Source organism: Brachyistius frenatus, unplaced genomic scaffold (assembly GCF_029030835.1).
Source record: "Brachyistius frenatus isolate BFR_SWC_R1_liver_20210118 unplaced genomic scaffold, ASM2903083v1 Contig_10, whole genome shotgun sequence".
Lineage (NCBI taxonomy): Eukaryota > Metazoa > Chordata > Actinopteri > Embiotocidae > Brachyistius > Brachyistius frenatus.
The window spans coordinates 2,154,575-2,172,572 of NW_027210609.1; the positions used below are offsets into that span (position 1 = coordinate 2,154,575).

Sequence of the window (17,998 nt, forward strand, 5' to 3'; positions counted from 1 at the left end):
AAAAAGGCAATTTACTGGAAATTACATTTAAAAACACCAACAATTATTCAATTAATTGCAATGGAGACGACAAAGGATAGCTCCATATAGCTTTTACAATAGATTAAAAGAAACATGTCACAGAAATCCCAAGCAATCGTGATATTGGAATATTAGAAATGGATTAACATTCATTTTAACATTTGAATAACGTTTGACTTTCGAAACCTTCACGACTGTTCATGTACAATTGGCAGCTCCAACATCACCGTGTACAAACGTCATCATTGCACTGCAAGAGAAGGTACACAAGTTTAACATCAAATAATGAGCTTCAATGATGTATTTATAGGGTGTCTGGTCAAAAAAAAAAGGTCTCTGTCATTAATGGCAGTCAGAAAAACTGTTTGTGTATAAAATAATGATTGATCATTAATATCAACACTTTCATACAGATTATTTTCAGCAAAACTTTGAATGGAAACTCCCTTTATAGAGGGGCAAGTTTTCTTCTACTAAAGAAGAGTAGGCTCCAACAAAAACAGAAACCTTTGTCTCTAAGGAAGGAAGATTTTTGCTAACCTAAACTACAAAATGATCATTACATATCTGCAGCAGGCTTGAAAGGATACTGATCAATGTGGTGACTTAATAAAAGTTTCCAGTTTGCACTCTAAAGTAAAACAGAAGTCCCACACAGTGTTTACTGCTTAGTGATGGAGTATAATATCATGAGAGGAAACACAGGGCATTTTCATTTCGATGAGCACCAATATGATATGTCTTAGAGAACATTATATTTAATATGTGCTCAAATTACAGGGCTAAAGTGTTACTTCTACACAGGGCTTCAGGTCTGCGCCAGTCTGGATGTTTAATATTCTGTTTGGAATCCTGGAGCTCAAAAACATACTTTAACAAATTTATACTTACTAACTTGACTTATATTTTTCTAACTTTTTTGAAGTCTGCTACAAAAAAATCATCCCTTATTTTATGTTTTTGAAGTCCTCAACTGTAAAATGTTTTAACACAATCCATGTCCATTTGTTCTGCCTCTTTCACACTTTAATAGATATTTTACTCAACATTGAGTTTAAAAAAAAAAAAAAAAAAAAAAGGTCAGGAGAAATAAAAATAAAAAGACAGGAACAAATGTAAATTTTGTGATTATTATTTTTATACTTATATCAGTGAAATCTGTGGGACTCCAGACATTAAAGAAGTGAATCGAGTGTTAACAAATCATCAGTCAAGCTGCCTAGAACTGCCTAGACTGAGTATTTGATAAAAGAGCTGAAAGGTAAACTGATCTCCATCTTTAGAAAAAGGGCTATTAATGACCACGAGTGACTTTCTTGCTGGAACCTGCTGGAATGCTGAAAAGAAAATATTCAAAGCCAAGAATAGCAGATCCTGCAGCTACACAACAAGGCCTGGGTCACGACTTTCAAAAGGAGAGCAAACAGCTTTAATCAGAAATCAGTGCTACATGTTGAAACGTTATTTCTTCAGAGCGATATATTCCCTTCACTTGAACATAGCTCCAACAGATACACATTCACTCAGCTAATTTAGTGTTTACATTAAATAAGACCACAGCTCTCTGACCCATCTTCATCATCATCATCTTCATCCCTGTTGCCTTGCCATTTAGTTTAGAGCTTAAATGGTCAGATGATTTATCTATTCCATGGATACAAGGACCTATAATCATTTCACCACAGTTACTGTTACACTATACAAAGCTGCATATGATGACATGAAATTGCAATTCCTGGGGCGTTGGTAAAAAAAAAAAAAAAAATGCAGCAACAATTTATGTATTTAAAATCTTAATTAGTATATCAAAATAATGCTGCAAAAAAGTGAAAAACAATTTTAAAAATTCTAGAGGAAAAAAAAAAAAAAAACTTAATAAAACGAATGAACAGAACGATTTTGCAAAAACACTGTGCAGTCATGCAGGCCACAAAAAAAGGGGATCGACAGCTATTTTGACAATTTTGAATGACTGTTTATGTTTCTAAATCAGAAAAAGATCATATCTGTTTGCAGGTCCTCAAATGTTTTTCTACTTGGCTCTGTTTCACTGTAAATCTTTGCATCTTTAAACCGTCTGTAGACAGCCTTATATACCGAAACAGGATGTTATACACCATTTCTTGTTTGTGGTGCGTCAAAATCATTGCTGAAGTTGAGACACAGATTATTCTTATGGGAAATCTGGACCTCGAGACACTGATAAGAGAGCTTGTTAAGGAGTAAACGGTGTCTATCAGATGTTTGAACAGAGAACCTTTACTTCTTGATTTAAACTGGAAAATCGGTGGAAAAACCTTAACCTTAAAATCGGATCAGCCGATGACCTCACTGTGTTAACAAAGCTTCAACTCTGTCAGAGCCTCTTATGTGCACTCATGTTGGCTAGCTTGTGACTTGCACTTGTTGCTGACATATTTTGACCCCTTGGAGAAAACAAGGTCTATTCTGTTTGTGTGCTGCAGATGACATCTGTTGTTCGTCAGACTGATCATGGGGACACATTGCAGCAGTTCTGACATGGTGTGTTTCATGTGAAGCGAGCAGCAGAGCCAGGAGACAAAAATGTTTAAAAAAAAAAACACGTGCTGGATATCATGGGTGTGTCGAAAACCCTGATGGTCAAAGTACAAACCCGATAATGCTCTGGACTTTAGATATGAGGTCCATGATCTGTAGGCAATTTGTTTTGTAATATATATATATATATAGATAGATAGATAGATAGATAGATAGATAGATAGATAGATAGATAGATAGATAGATAGATAGATAGATACTTTATTTATCCCCAAGGGGAATTTTTTTTTCGATACAGCAGAATTTATAGATACGTGAAAGAAATGAAATAACAGTAAAAAATATTAAATATAAAAATGCACAGTATATACAATTTAAAAAAAAAGTTGTTATAGTATAGAACAAAATCTACATTTTCAATTGTAATTTCTATTTTATGGTCCTTTATATACTGACACCACAGACACACAATCAAAAATGTGACTATGTCTAAACTATTCTCTAATTTTGATGTTGCAGTCCTAAATCTCTGTTCCACTGCCTTGTAAATATTAGCATTACTGAGTTTTAATGCAGGCTTATCTTATATCTCTTGTGTTTTGCATTTGGGTTTTCCACACGTTGATCTCCATTAAGACTGAAAAATAAATAACTACATTTTATGTCTGAGATCTATATAATGTCTCCTATTACAACAAACTCACAAGAAACTTGAAACATCTCAAATTCATTACCGTTTAAAACTGTTTTTATAGCCTGCATATGAAATATGAGCTGCATGCGTGTTTCCAGTTCCATAAAAACAACATTTGTTGCACTGTAGCTGTGCCCTAATAAGACGAGGGGTGTTCTTACTTTTGAAAAGTTTTTTAGCAACAAGAGAGACATTTTGAAAATAAAATTACTATTCTTCACGACAGGGGTTACATAAGAAACCAGTCGTAACTGTCTGTTAAATACAAGACTACAGCCAGTTTAGGATAAAGAGTAGCCTGGTGCGAACCAGAACCCAATTTCACCCTGTGAATACATGGGTCTGAGGATGATTCATCGAAAATTGTTTGCAGACGTTCCTTCGGATACCAATCAGCTCACGCCGAAACCGGCAGACACTCTGCCACCACTGTAATTACCTACCGTATCCACCAAAGTTTGTTTTCCTGAGCACAGCGTGTTTTTAACGTTGATTTTAATGAATGCCAGCAGCAAAGAAAACTGAACCTGTGAGCCACAGTTGGCGTAGCCAGGCTACATAAAGAGTTAGAGAGTAGAATGCAGAGGGAAACGGCTAGCCTGGCTCTATTAAAAGGCAACAAAATAATCAATAACTAACACGTTACATCACCTTTGTTTAATCCATATAGAAACCAAAGTGTAAAAACATCACTGGTGAATATATTGTGGGGCGGGACCCGTAACTTCCTGCAAATGGCCAAGAAATAAGAAATAGTCCTGCAAAACTTTCACTTTTACACCTCAGGCTTTTGTACAGATTAAACAAACGAGATTTAGAGTGTTCAAATGTGAGCTTTAAAGCCTGGCTGTGTGTTACCTTAAGCTAATCATCGCCTGGCTGTGACTTCATATTTACCTTACAAACAATGAGTTGCAGCTCCCGGCAGCAAGGAAGCAAATAAGCGCATTTCTCAAAGTGTTGAACTATTCCTTCAAGTAAACAACGTGCTTGTCTTTCGCGAGTCGCTTGTACTGTTAAGAGTTAAATAAATATCTGCCGTGTCCTTGTTTTGGTTATTCCTATTTATCCTCCACACATGACAGGCTGTTTATTACTATGTTTCTAAGTGGTAACCAATTTTTAACATTGGCATGACAACAACAAAATCGCTAGCACTACACTACAAGACTACATAGCAGAATCCAGCACAGCTTCAACAAAAATGTTAAAAACACAGTTAAAACACCAAATTCATAGTTATGTTAAAAACATGCACATTCTATCTCAGACTCCAAAATAAGTATTTAAATATCTGGCTCTTATGTATTATGTGCAAAGACGTTCCATTGATAATGGATAATAATAAGACATGCTAAAACTAGTCATACCTCTATGATATACATGATAGTTTTATTCTGTGCAGCTCTGCTGAAGCTGCATGATGGTCTTTGTGACAAGAAGATATAGTGTACCAATGTTACCGGGTTTTCCCAGACTGTACTACAGTACTAACATGGTCTGGATTTCTACGATAACTGCTGTGTGTGTGTGTGTTCAGAGACAGAAATCATCACTCAAGTTTGAAAAGGTTTTCAGGCCTTTGACACAGACGCTGACGGACCATGAAGATGGTGTAATAAGTGTGAAATTGTCTGTGAAGAGGCTACTCTGATGCATGTGTCTCTGCTGACGTAAAACAGAGTCATCTGAAAATAAAAGCCTGACCTATAGATCAGTCCAGTTTGCTCTAACACACACAATTTTACTGTTTGCTTCTATTCTTTTTAACACTTTATTACAGAGCTAAACGATGCTTAATTCATTCAAAGGTTATTTCCTCACGTTATAAAAAAAATGTGAGGAAATGTATGGTATGTCTTACCACTGGCTGCTGTCCTGCTTTTGCTGTAGTTGAGATAGCCAGGGCCTTAGAAATGTCCTCCAAAGGAACGTGGTCTCCTGGTGAATCCTGGATAAAGTGCAGTAAGACCGTTTCTCCACCTTTGCAATGCAGAAAAAAACATTGAGAAGATCTCATTATGTAAGCAACTTGTCAACTATATCCATTACAAATCAAAGATTATCACGGATTTGCTTTAATGAGACCTAGAAAATGTTATAATATAAAGCACAGTGGTCTCTTCCTCACTCAATTTCTTTCCAAAAAAAAAAAATCTTCTTTTGTGTGGGTAGGTGCTCCAAGAGAAGAAACGTTGGGCCAGAAGTCCCCAGAAGAATTTTTGCAGGAGCCAAAACTTCTAAAATTGTGGCGAGTTAAAGGACAAAGTGACCTGTACATTCCTCTTCATGAGGATAAGCTGTCTCACCACACCACCACAGTGAGCATCAGCGCACCAACAGAGTTAGATGTTGTAAAATAAATCATTTCGGACCACGTATCCCCACTCAGTTAGAAACTCCTCTCCTTTTTAACGCAACACAGTGTTTTCTAGTGGTAGCTCTATACCCTTTCCATTTTACGTAACTATTTAGGAGGAATACAAATAAGTATCAAAGTAACTAGACTTTCGGTGTTACAACTCAAAAATGTGATTTCTGAGTGGGTAGTGTATTTTTCTTTATTTTGAAAAATATTTTTTTATGTGCTGTCCCAATGTCTTTTTATTGTTCTTTGAATACCACTCTAACAATAAATACCCATAAAGGTAGTTTTTTGAAAACAAATTTCAATATTTCCATCCTTACACTTGTGTGAATGTAAGAAATAAAGAAGCAGGAGCACTGATACAGAGTTTGAGTGCCTTACAGAGCTGATTATGACCACACCACATCGACGTAATGCAGCATTGCCCTCTAGAGGAGAGACTGCAAAAATGACATGTTAACTTTCTATTTAGCTGCATTTAAAGAAAAAGGGGAAACCTCTCCAGTATCAGCGCCATACCACATGGTCATTTACATTCTGAATATCACTGTATTTTTAATTCACTTATACAGACAGCAAAACAGGCTGACTGATATCACCCCCGGGTGTTCACCGGATGTACCTTTGGCCACAATGAGCATGCCTCCACTCTGGAGCAGATCTCCTGAGAAGTTTCCCTGGATTCCTCCAGCACTGGCCTGAAAGCAGCAGAGACAACAGGCAGTCATGTCCATCTGTGTGTCAGCAACTTTACCGCTGCTCTTGACCATAATACTTAACAGCTATAAAGAAATCATTTAACTCTGAAGATATCTACCTTTGAAGCTACTTCTCGTACTTTCTTCCCCAGCGCAGCAGGAACGATGCTTAAAGCTGTGTACCTGAAAGAAAAGAAAAGAAAAAACACAGTTTCAATTAGAGAATAGCACCAAAAAAAAGCTACTCTTTTACAATTGATCGATCAATGAATCGGTCAGTCATTTACTTGATTTGTTATCTGATCTGTAAATGCCAATTAAAATTGATATAATTGGACGACAGTCCGAAATCCAAAGACATCCAGTTTATTTACTGCAATCAATTAATTAATTAATTAACTGTTGCAGCTCTAAACTGGTTACGGTGATCATCTTTGACCAATTACATCCATTAAAGCAGCGCAAACTATGATTAATACTCTAAAAAACAAGACAAAAAATGGATTTACTACACTCACCGTTTGAAACCCAAATCCTTGTAGCTTTTCTTTTGTTCGTCCACATAAATGGCTAAAAACGAAAGATGATTGATTGTTATTTTACAAACATACAATGAAACTGGCTGCTGATCAGCACATCTGAATCCTCGTGGCAGTCTTTCTGTTACATAGCAGACATCTGCAACAAGGTTCCAGTGAGGGATGTTACAGTGGAAGCAATGTAAAAAGAAAACTTTATTTTCTTCTTTACCATGTTTTTTTATTTCATGAAGACAAAATTGTAATATTTTCATCAGATGAGTAAGTGCTGCTTACATCCTTTGAAAAACCCTCCTTCCTTGAAGTCCTTGAAGCCAAACTCCTCTGGTCCGATGCCCACCAGTGCTACTCCGCTGGCCCTCAGGTCCGGCTCTAGTTTGCTGATCTCTGATGCCATCCATCGACACACCTGGCAGCCAAACCTTCGTAGGAAGAACAAGACCACTGGCTGGTCCTGCCACAGAGACTGGAGCTCCACTGTCTGAAGCACAGGGGGCGGAAAACAGGTGACACACAGGAAACATATGGGAAATAATTGTAGCTTGATCGTGCTTATGCCGTCACATATTTTCTGTAAAATCATACACCATAAATTCAAACAGTGGAATGTCACATAAATCGCAGGATAGCATACTGAGAACACTTTTATTTTCTCTAGCATTTCCACATCAAACCCAATCTTGTTTTTACAGTAATGATAACAGCTACGGTGTATCTTAAGATGTTGTTTCAGCTTATTAATTCTAATTATATATATATGTCTTTTTTTGTTATCTGTTTTAATTCAAACTGACAAGCTTTCTTTTGGGCATTTTGGTCAATGTATACTGTAATATAAATAAAGTGGCTTGGTTCTACGTGAATTCCTATCAGATCATGATAATGTGACACTGGAGGCGTTATTAAACAGCAGCTGTCTCAATGCTGAGAGGTAATTGCAGGTTTAATACGGTGAGTCTCAGCAGGGAGCACGTCTCTTCGGGGGAACAAGACGACCTGACAACACGGTCTTCCTTTCAAACAGAGCACCTTTTTAACACAAACCAACAAGCCAATCACACCTGAAACAGAAGAGTTAAATGGCACAGCTGTTCATTTAGCCTGTTAATTCAACAGCTGTGTAACTCACCTCTCCACTTTCAGCGTTCTTCACCATATTCTTTCCAACTTGAGCAAGGTCGACTTTTGCCATTTTCTACTTCTGGCCCGCACGCATGAAATGATACCTGTTTAACAAATTCAGGTGAGACGGGAAGTACATGCAGGAGTAAATATTTTACAGCGATTGTTTCTGTAACACCCGTAAAACAGTTGCAAAACAACTGCATCCTGATACTCCCATTGAACACTATCCTCCAATCAGATTCTCCTGATACTGAAAATTAAACCAATCACAGAGCGCTTTGAAGAAACGAAGGCGGGACTTAGTACGGATCACTTTCAGCACGTGCATCCTATTACAATCTTACCCAACTTTTTTTTTAATATAGTATTTTTTTTTTTTCCCTTAAGAAAATTGTCTGCTTACACCGCAAGTGAATATTTAGATGATACGTTTTAACTTGAAATCAAACTGGCGACTTAATATAAAAAAAAAAAAAATTCAGTTATTTATGATGTAGGTTGCATAAACTGCAGTACAGGTGAGCTCAAAGGTAATGGGACTTTATTGTATGGGCTTTTGTTTGCTCTCTCCTCTCAACTACATCTGCATTTTATAGCTGTTAGTTTGTCCAGCTGTCTGTTTTCTATTAACCAGTTTTTCTGCTCTGAGATACTCTGTATTACGCAAGCAAACGTAAAAAAAAAAATAAAAAAAATTGTACATTTACTTAACCTGTAAACAGATACATTTTTTAGGTATTTGTCTTGTATTTTCTGCGTCTAGTTCTGCACCATTCCCAAAAGAGCAATTGTACGTTCGACTGTTGGCCACTTATCTGTGCTTTTGTGGGTTATTTTAAGGATAAATATTTTTTATCGAACATTTAAAAAAAAAAAAAACTGTGTCCATATTAAAACAGAAATCATTTCATGAAAAATGATCAACCTTGTGTTTCAGTGACAATGCATTTATTATGCCTTTATGCACTGTTTCCTCCTCTCCTGCATTAAAGTAGACACCTGCAGGCCAGATTATTTTACTGCAACTCAGTTAGACATAATGAGCATGCTATGCATGCTATGGCCCTAAAACCCCTTCAGGATTTCTATAGGGGCCGGTCCTATTTACGTTGCCGTTTCAAGGGCAGCAGATGCTAGTTGCAACAGGAAACTGTAAGATGCGTTAAAGAGAGCAGCCTCACAGCAATCAACTACCTACTGACCAGAGAGTTGTATTTTACGTTTCAGCCTCATGTGAAGCCTCCCATATGCATTGGTTAAAAAGTATTAAGATCCCTCTGTTATGCTGACAATCACCACTTCCCAATGTTCAGACACACAGGGGCATGAGTGCATATACTGCAGAGCAACAAACATTTTGACATGTCACAGCAGAAAAAGAGCAAGTATAACAGTATTAAAAAGATTGAACTTTTTAAATAAACTATTTCATGGTGCTGGCTCACTGTCACAGCTCTAACTGGACATTTGATGGAAATGAAACAAAGGTCTTTGACTTCTCCTTCAGCACAGTGCTCTCGCTGTTAATCATGGTCCAAAAGTGCACACCTGCTTTTACTACTCAGCAAAGATCTACACAAACATCACAGGCAGGAAAAGAGCCTTTTTCATGGCAGACAATTTGACTTGTCATTATAGGGAAAGCTCAGGGGTATTAATGGGGGCTCAGTTCCATTAAGTTTCCAAGCAAGCCGTGACAGGAAACTAAGAGGTCATCCCCTTTGTGATACTAAGTTAATACACCTGTGCTTTTCCTACAATGAAAAGTCCAAATGTCTGCTATGAAGTGCTGTTTATTTGCTTTGTGTCATTTCAGGAATTTATGCTGAAGTTGTACTTTCTTGCACAAAAAAGTTGCCACAATTGAACATAGAGGAATTATTTAACAGCAAGTCAGTAACCACTGTCCTAAATTATGTGAGAAAAATCATGCAGAATTTAAATAGAACACACAAAAAAAGGGAAATTCAATTTATTTAAACCCACCATGGGCATGAAATGGGTGGAATATAATTATTGTTTTAATGTTTTGCAGTTGGTAAAGATTTGTGTTTAATTTTAACTAGTTTAAACATTGCTGGATAGTTTCATGAATAATAATATACCCAAATGTATTTGTTAATTATGATTTGTATTTACAGGCCTAATGTACATTTGTGAAGTAATTATTAGTTTAAGCTCTCAAATAAGTGTAACAGAGCCAAAATGTTTCACTGTGAAATGTAGGCTTGTGGAGCAGAATTAGCCTGTAAATAGTAGACTATTGATTCTATTCAAGAATAAGTACTACAAAATAGTACTTAGGTACAGTAAACATGTATTCTGGAGTACAGGATACTGTATACAGTATGGAGATAGACAGATGTGTCCTCGGTCCTGATGTTACAGGGAGGGGCGTGACGTCACGGGAGAGACTGGGAGGAAGAGGCGAAGGGGGAGCGGAGAGGAGGGGGCAGGAGAAGGGACGGAGGAGAGAGCAGGGGGATGACTGCATCAAAGGAAAACAAAAAAACAATCATGACTCCTGTAATTCACACTTCGTTTTTTATACATCATAATGGTTGCTCTGTTTACCTACATTGTATGCCGCAATAAATGACGAACAGCCCCGATAAGGTAATTATCATCTTTCACGTCTCAATTTGCACGCCTTTTTTTTTTCTTTTTTTTCATCTTCTTCCACTGTTGAGTCGATTGTCTGGTGTCCACCTTTAAAACCTAATGTCAAGTCGAGGAAAATAGCAAGAAGCATTCGCCGAAAAAATAATAAGCAATCGTTCCGTGGCTACGTTGCCTCATATGATTTATATTTGTCAAATATTTCATTTTAGTGTGAGTGATAATGGTACGATATCCTTGTAGTTGTCCTGAAAGCCATTATTATAGCCCACAACGGGTCCATTGTGTCCGATTCGAGCTACCTGCATACAACATTAAAATGGAAACAGGCGTCATGAGAGCGGTGCCGCATAGTACACTGCTGTAGTCAGCCACGCCGAGCACATGGGCTTTGCGCACAGCATGCGCACTGGTTGCAGTGCGTCGTGCACATCGTTGCTGTGTGCTCATGACTGCAGTGTTCTCTCTTGGTAGCACACCACCATGAACAGTTACTCACATGCTCATATGATAGACTGTGCTGATCTTGAATGACCTCTAATCTGAACAGTCCAGTCGAAACAAAAGTTTCAATGATGTGTGAGTTTTAACTTGCCATTGTTTATCTCAATTTCATTTGCTGCAGTGTACGCTGGCTTGAAAGAGATGACATCTCCAGGCATGGGTACTCCCAGTGACCCCCTCTTGGCTAGTCCAGGAGGGAGGTTATCCACAGCTCAGGAAGGTCTCTGGAGAAGCTCACTCCCTAAAACTGCCAGCTTCCCAACGTCCACCACTCGGCACCTCAGTCACCGAGCCAACAACTTCCAGAGACAACCAAAGCGTAGGAAGCTGATACGACCTTCACCACCTCCTCCTCCCAACACACCCTGCCCCCTTGACCAGCTGGACCTCACTGAGCTTCCCCCGAGACGGACCTTCCACGAGCTGCTCTTCAACGGATGCATCCTGTTTGGTATTGAATTTAGCTATGCCATGGAAACAGCTTATGTGACTCCTGTGCTCTTACAGATGGGCCTACCTGACCAGTTCTACAGCTTGGTGTGGTTTATTAGCCCCATTCTTGGTAAGTGTGCAGCAAAAGCAGCTGGCCACCTGGTGCACACAGACATGTGTTGCACCATAATGGGATTTTGAGTAGCAATTTTCATGCGCAGTCATGGGTCTGTGGACTCTAACTCTGTCCTCTGTCTTTGACTTGCAGGATTCCTTGTTCAGCCTCTCCTAGGAGCGTGGAGTGATCGTTGTACATCTCGGTTTGGCCGAAGGAGACCCTTTATTTTTGCCTTGGCTATAGGTAAGACAACATGAATAAAGAACAGTGATGATTTTGTATTGCACTGAGCAATACAAAATCAATCAGAGGACACGAATCAAAAACGCTAACACATAAGATTTTGCACTTCCTATGCTGTAAATCAATCACAACACAATTCCTTTCCGGAAGATGCTCACACATGACAATCTCCATGACTACAGTTTTAGGTCATTTCTGTTTCGTAGATAATGCCACTTGAGTAGTTTTCTTAAACTTAACAATCAGAGCTACAAAGTGTAGCAGTGCAGTATCCCTTGCCCTTTACATGTACACATGCATGGTTTCTCCCACTTGGCAGTATTAACTTTTGTACTCACATCTCCTCTGATTTTCTCCTTTATAGGGGCACTGTTTGGTCTAACCCTAGTGCTAAATGGACGGGACATTGGAGGGGCCGTGGCTGACACAGCATCAAATCACAAGTGGGGAATTATCCTGACAGTGTGTGGTGTGGTTCTGATGGACTTCAGCGCTGATTCAGCAGACAACCCGAGCCATGCCTACATGATGGATGTGTGCAGCCCAGAGGATCAGGATCGAGGGCTGAACATCCACGCATTACTGGCAGGTAGGAAAACAGTAGGCATAAAAGATGGAAGTTAAAACTTTTGATAAGATAATTTGAGGACAGCCGGGCAGAATGAAGAATTAAGTTATAATAAAAAGTCAGCTATTGGAAAAGTTAAATAAACTGTTGTCTTTCTGTCACTGTTGTGTCTTTTCTGCACAGGACTAGGAGGTGGATTTGGCTACATTGTGGGTGGCATCAACTGGGACCAGACACAGTTTGGAAGGTCAATGGGAGGTCAGCTGCGGGTCATTTACATGTTTACGAGTATCACTTTGGTGATCGCCACAGCCATGACTCTCATGAGTATCCCTGAGCGACCGTTACCAAAGAGCCAGCCAAACAAAAGCTCGACCAAAAAACATCTGAAAAGCCCCAGCCTCCCTCTTCCTCCTTCTCCTCCTGTTCCCCCTGGAGCGGCTCTGGGACTGGATGAGGAAGACGAGGATGGTCTTTACAGCTACAATTATTCAAAGTCTCATCCATGTAATCCTGACCCCTTGGCCCATTCTTGCAGTGCCAGTGCACGTCTTTGTGCTGGCCTCACTAGCCCAATATCCCCGCTAAGCCCCCTCACTCCAAAATATGGCAGCTTTATAAGTAGGGACAGCTCGCTCACCGGCATCAATGAGTTTGCCTCCTCATTAGGAACCTCCTACATAGACAGTGTGCTCATAGACTGCTACACAGGTCAACAGACACCACAGGCCCCGGCTCCCATCTTGAGCAGTGTGCCCCTGCCTCCTGGGGACTCCCCTCCTCTGGATGAGTTCACACAGGGACCAGGGAGCAATCCCCCAGGACAGACCCAGGCCGATGTAGTGTCTCAACCTGCTGGGGATGCTCTGAGTGAAGAGGCATCTCAACCTGAGGGAGATTCACAAACTCATGGAGCATCTCAGGTCACAGCCGCGGCGCCGCCTGGTGCAGGGTCACATTGGGACTCTTCAGCCGGCATCCTGAAGCGACCTCAGAGTCTTGCACTGATAGAGGAGCCCATGGCAACCCAGATTGTTGGGCTGGAGAATGGACGCAGGAGAACAGTGACTTTCAGCCAGCAGGTCAGATACTTTTTTTTTTTTTTTTTAAATGACATAAGCTGTTTAGAAATTAGTCACAACAGCATTTTAAAACAGTGTCTGTCTTTTTTCTCTGATGAAGGTTGCAAACATTTTGCTGAATGGGGTGCGCTATGAGAGTGATCTAAGTGAGAATGTGGAAACAGGAGAATCCCAAATGTCCATGAAGCTGCTGTGTATAGCCATCTACAGGATGCCTCCCTCTCTGCGGAGTTTATGCACAAATCATTTTTTGGGTGAGAAAACTTAATTAATTGAAATATTTTCCTGCAACCCCTTAAAATCAGTGTTTTTAATTTCATTAAAAATGTCTTCTTCTTTTTTTTTCTCACTGTGCTGCAGGATGGCTGTCCTTCGAAGGGATGCTGCTCTTCTACACTGACTTCATGGGGGAGGTTGTGTTTGAAGGAGACCCCAAAGCACCCCACGACTCTGAAGCTTACCAACGCTACAATGCTGGCGTTAGCATGGGCTGCTGGGGCATGTGCATCTATGCATTCAGTGCTGCTTTCTACTCAGGTAAGAACTCACATCATGTTAGAGTAAATTCTAACTCTGGTATGATTTGTGTACTAATTCGTCTTACATTTGTTCTCTGTTTATCTTCTAAAAACTTGCAGCCATATTGGAGAAACTAGAGGAGCGTTTCTCTCTTCGCACACTATATTTCTTTGCCTACCTGGCATTTGGTTTGGGCACTGGCCTTGCAACACTATCCACCAACCTCTACGTGGTACTTTCTCTCTGTGTCACCTACGGGGTACTCTTCTCCTCTTTATGTACGCTGCCTTACTCTCTGCTGTGTGAATACTACCAGAGCCCTCAGGTCAGTATCTAGATTTGTGCCAGAGTTACCTCATTAGTAGTTTTGGATTTTTTTTTTTTTTCAAGTATCAACTACAAGTAGGTTTTCGACATTTTGGGAAACAAGTTTATTTCTGTTGTTGCCGTGAGTTAGAGAAGATAATTAACACTGGCATGACTGGACGATATATATATAAAGCCACATCCAGCAGCCGGTTAACTTAGCTTTGTACGAGAACTGGAATAATGAGAGTAATCAATTCTGCCAGCTTTCAAGTTCACTACTTGTCAAATTCAATAAAAAAAAAAAAAAATTAAACCATATGAAAACTGGAATGTAACAATGACACAGAAGTTTTACAGGAAGTCATTTTGTAGCCTATTTTTTGTGGTCTGGAGTTGCTTCTGGCCAGATTGTGTTACCTTTGGATGGGGCCACACTTGCTGTTTTCCTGTGTTCAGTCTTAATGCAATACAAAGCTAAGCAGCCGATGGCTGTAGCTTCATGTGTAGTGTAGAGACACGGGGAGAAAGAAAATAAATGAATTTCCCAAAATGTCAAACCCTTTCTTTAAAGATATTGTAGTTTGCAGTGGTGTACCTGATTTGATTGATCACAAGACTAAACTTTCTGTGTCTGTCTTTCAGTTTTGTGGCTCATCGGAGGAAGGGACCAGACGAGGGATGGGGGTGGACATCTCTCTCCTAAGCTGCCAGTATTTTCTGGCTCAGATCCTGGTCTCTGTGGCGATGGGACCTCTGACCTCACTGGTGGGTGGGGCCCAGGGAGTGATGTACTTTGCAAGCCTGATGTCATTCGTAGGCTGCCTGTACTCCTCTCTCTGCGTGGTGTACCAGCTGCCCCCCCCTGAGGGTGAGCCCACCGAAAGCGAGACCCAGCCACTGTTGGTGCACATTTAGAAAAGCCTCTTAATTTACTGTACCTCACACACGTACACTCAACGCACTCTCTCACACTGTCGCTTGGTGTCTGAGTGTGTTGACCTTCACAGCACTGATAGTGACAAACACACTGTACATCCTGCCGCACACTGTACTGTACAGCACAATTTCATATATTGTTTTACACTAATCAGCACTGCTCTCGTCAGAGCTAGCCAGACAGACAGACAGACAGACAGACAGACAGACATTGGCCACTGCTCTAATATGTGTATACATGACCAGTGTGTTCATACAGTGTGTGTGCCCATGCATTTTTTTTCCTAACTTTTGCAAACGAATGTGTGACCTCTTTGAATGCATGTGTGTGTGATCGAGAGAGACTGAGTGACTTCTCTCGAGTGTAGATCTCGCGTCTGATTCTTCGCTGTAAAATCTTGCATCCTTTTTTCTTGCTTGTTTGTTGGTGTTTAGGATAGAAATGTCGATCACTACATGCAGGCTAACCACAGCTTTTCCCTCTTTTTCTTCCTTTTATCAGTTGCCTAACGTCTTGCATGAGCTGCAATGTAATCTCTCAAAACCTTGTGTTAATGTTCTGTTTTGGTCATACGGCCAAGGAAATGTCTACCTGCCTGTTTCTCTGAGTTAGCATACTACAGTAGCATCACACCTTAGGCAGGATTTTCTGACTAAATGAATGTGCTGCCAGTGACCGTTCACTCGCTGCTAATTCAAGAGCTCTTTTGGCATAATTCAGCAAACACATACTAAATATTCATGTGAAGCTGAACTGAGCTCAATCACAGTCTTGAAGGGCTTCACATTGTCCACATTTTAACAGCAAATACAAACAACACTTTCCACACAAGCCGGTCATTATGAGACTTTAATCAGTGTGCTATCCCCACAGTTTGGTGCTGGTGGGTGACTTAATCAAGTCCCAAGTACGAGTACAATGCTAACTAAGTACTTAATCAGCATTGAGCTAAGGATATGTATACACACACACGCACACACACGCACACACATGCACACGCGCACACGCACACGCGTACACAACCTTTCAAAAACACAGAGAAATGTGTACTGATGGCAAATTCTGTCTGGGCCCTCTCTAAGCCATGGACAGCCCTGTGAGCTTTCACCCTACAGCTGGCCATGCCATTGTAATAATGACAGTAATTCTTGTCATTATCAGGAAGAGGAGAAGTTGAAACTGGGGTGTGAATCAGCATTCAGTCGGAAACCGAACAAAACAGAAGAAGAGCAAACAGAGAGAAGACTAATGTGAACTGTGGCTAACCCTGAAGGTGGACAACATTAACATAAAAAAATGACTGGGCGTTCACTGAGCCAGCAGCAAGTGCTTACTGTCATCATAAAAGCGCATGCTTAAGGTAGTCGGCTTCTGCTCCACTGTGCTCGGCTCATCAACTCAGTATAGTGATGACATCACACTTGTTGGCCAAGTTCCTCACTGGAAGAATTAAGACTTCGTCCCTTTTTCATCCGAAAGAAGCCATCTTCATCATCAAAATGATACACGTAATTATTTTTTTAACATCTGCCGTGTCATGGCAAACAGTATGTTTTGTCAGTTCAGCCTCAACACAGGCACCAAGCCTGACTTCAGGGCTTAAACAAGAGGTGAACTTTAGTATATAAAGCCTTTTATTGTGATGGTTTCAGTGACTGAGCACCCTGATCTCCTGGTGCCTCGGCAGAATGTCAATAATTGCCTATTGAAGCCTCCTGGACTGACTGGATGCACACCATGCTGATGTTTCCCAGGAAACAGTAACTGTTCAGATCATGCTGTTGCAGCTTGCTTGAGAAGAAATAAAACCCATTTTTGTGTTATATGGTATCACCTGTTGCTCAATATTAGCAGTGTTACTGTAAAAGCTACTTTTATTCAGGGTTCAGTTCAAACTAAAAGAATCATTTTGACATGTTTGACTCCTGTGTGGGTTTTTGACATTTTACCTCTGTAGCTCAGTTGTCCTCTGTTGACTTGAAGTATTAAACTACACCACAAGGGGGAGCCAGGATACACAAGACAGCGATCCATTGATTCTGTGCACCCTTTTCCATTACTTAGTGAGTGATATTATTCCTGCTCCTTCCTGCATCTTAGCCAGCCATTTTCCATGTTAGGCAAAATTGGGTCAAGTGACATCATCCGCATATAAAACCATGGTTTTAAAAAAAAAAAAGAAGCACTGATGAGCTAGTAACAGGTAACACACACACAGAACCGACACACTTAAGTAAAAAGACAATTTATTTGATAATCAGAATATACAAAGCAGTGGCTGAAGTAACCGAATGTCATTCTGGTCCTGAAAAAGGCAGTCTTGTACACAAAACTGGGCTACCCAACCATAACATAAAACTCGTTGAAAATGTAAGAAAAACAAAAGTATAAATGGTACAAACTTGTTTGAAAAGCATACAGAACAAATGACCAAAGCTTTAAGATTTAAGAGGGGTTAAGTAACATTGCATAATACTGGCTCTACTGAACAAGATCAAGACAGATCCCCTTTATTCATTTGCACCATTTGTCATGTTAAAATTGGAGCCAAGGATTAAGAAGCAGCTCGACACAAAAAATTACACTTTAATAATGCCAAAAGGTGTCCATTATCCCCTGCTTAAAACTTATCTTTGGTCCTTTAAATGTATCTGAGGTCAACATGAGCCTTGGAAGTGAGCAGCTGCCTGTATGTAATGAAT

General features: G+C 40.0%; 2 protein-coding genes across 3 annotated transcripts; one reads left to right on the plus strand and one right to left on the minus strand.

The window, feature by feature from the left end:
- Window positions 1-10: 10 nt before the first annotated feature.
- Window positions 11-8,164, minus strand: prxl2b (peroxiredoxin like 2B). Its single transcript, XM_069690873.1, has 7 exons — window positions 7,970-8,164; window positions 7,117-7,321; window positions 6,820-6,871; window positions 6,421-6,484; window positions 6,226-6,301; window positions 5,100-5,218; window positions 11-271 (listed from the first exon to the last, which is right to left on the minus strand). The coding sequence occupies exons 1-7, from the start codon at window positions 8,030-8,032 to the stop codon at window positions 245-247; spliced, it is 606 nt and encodes a 201-aa protein (XP_069546974.1). The 5' UTR covers window positions 8,033-8,164; the 3' UTR covers window positions 11-244.
- Window positions 8,165-10,399: 2,235 nt separating this feature from the next.
- slc45a1 (solute carrier family 45 member 1) lies at window positions 10,400-17,209 on the plus strand. Of its 2 annotated transcripts, XM_069690854.1 has the most exons (10): window positions 10,400-10,581; window positions 11,210-11,650; window positions 11,789-11,881; window positions 12,246-12,470; window positions 12,633-13,531; window positions 13,632-13,785; window positions 13,892-14,068; window positions 14,170-14,375; window positions 15,002-15,227; window positions 16,458-17,209. In XM_069690854.1, exons 2-10 carry the CDS (start codon window positions 11,230-11,232, stop codon window positions 16,484-16,486), a joined length of 2,430 nt encoding a protein of 809 aa, XP_069546955.1. In that variant the 5' UTR covers window positions 10,400-10,581; window positions 11,210-11,229; the 3' UTR covers window positions 16,487-17,209. The 2 variants fall into 2 exon arrangements, with proteins under 2 accessions (XP_069546955.1, XP_069546954.1); XM_069690853.1 differs by having other exon boundaries at window positions 15,002-17,209.
- Window positions 17,210-17,998: the final 789 nt, after the last annotated feature.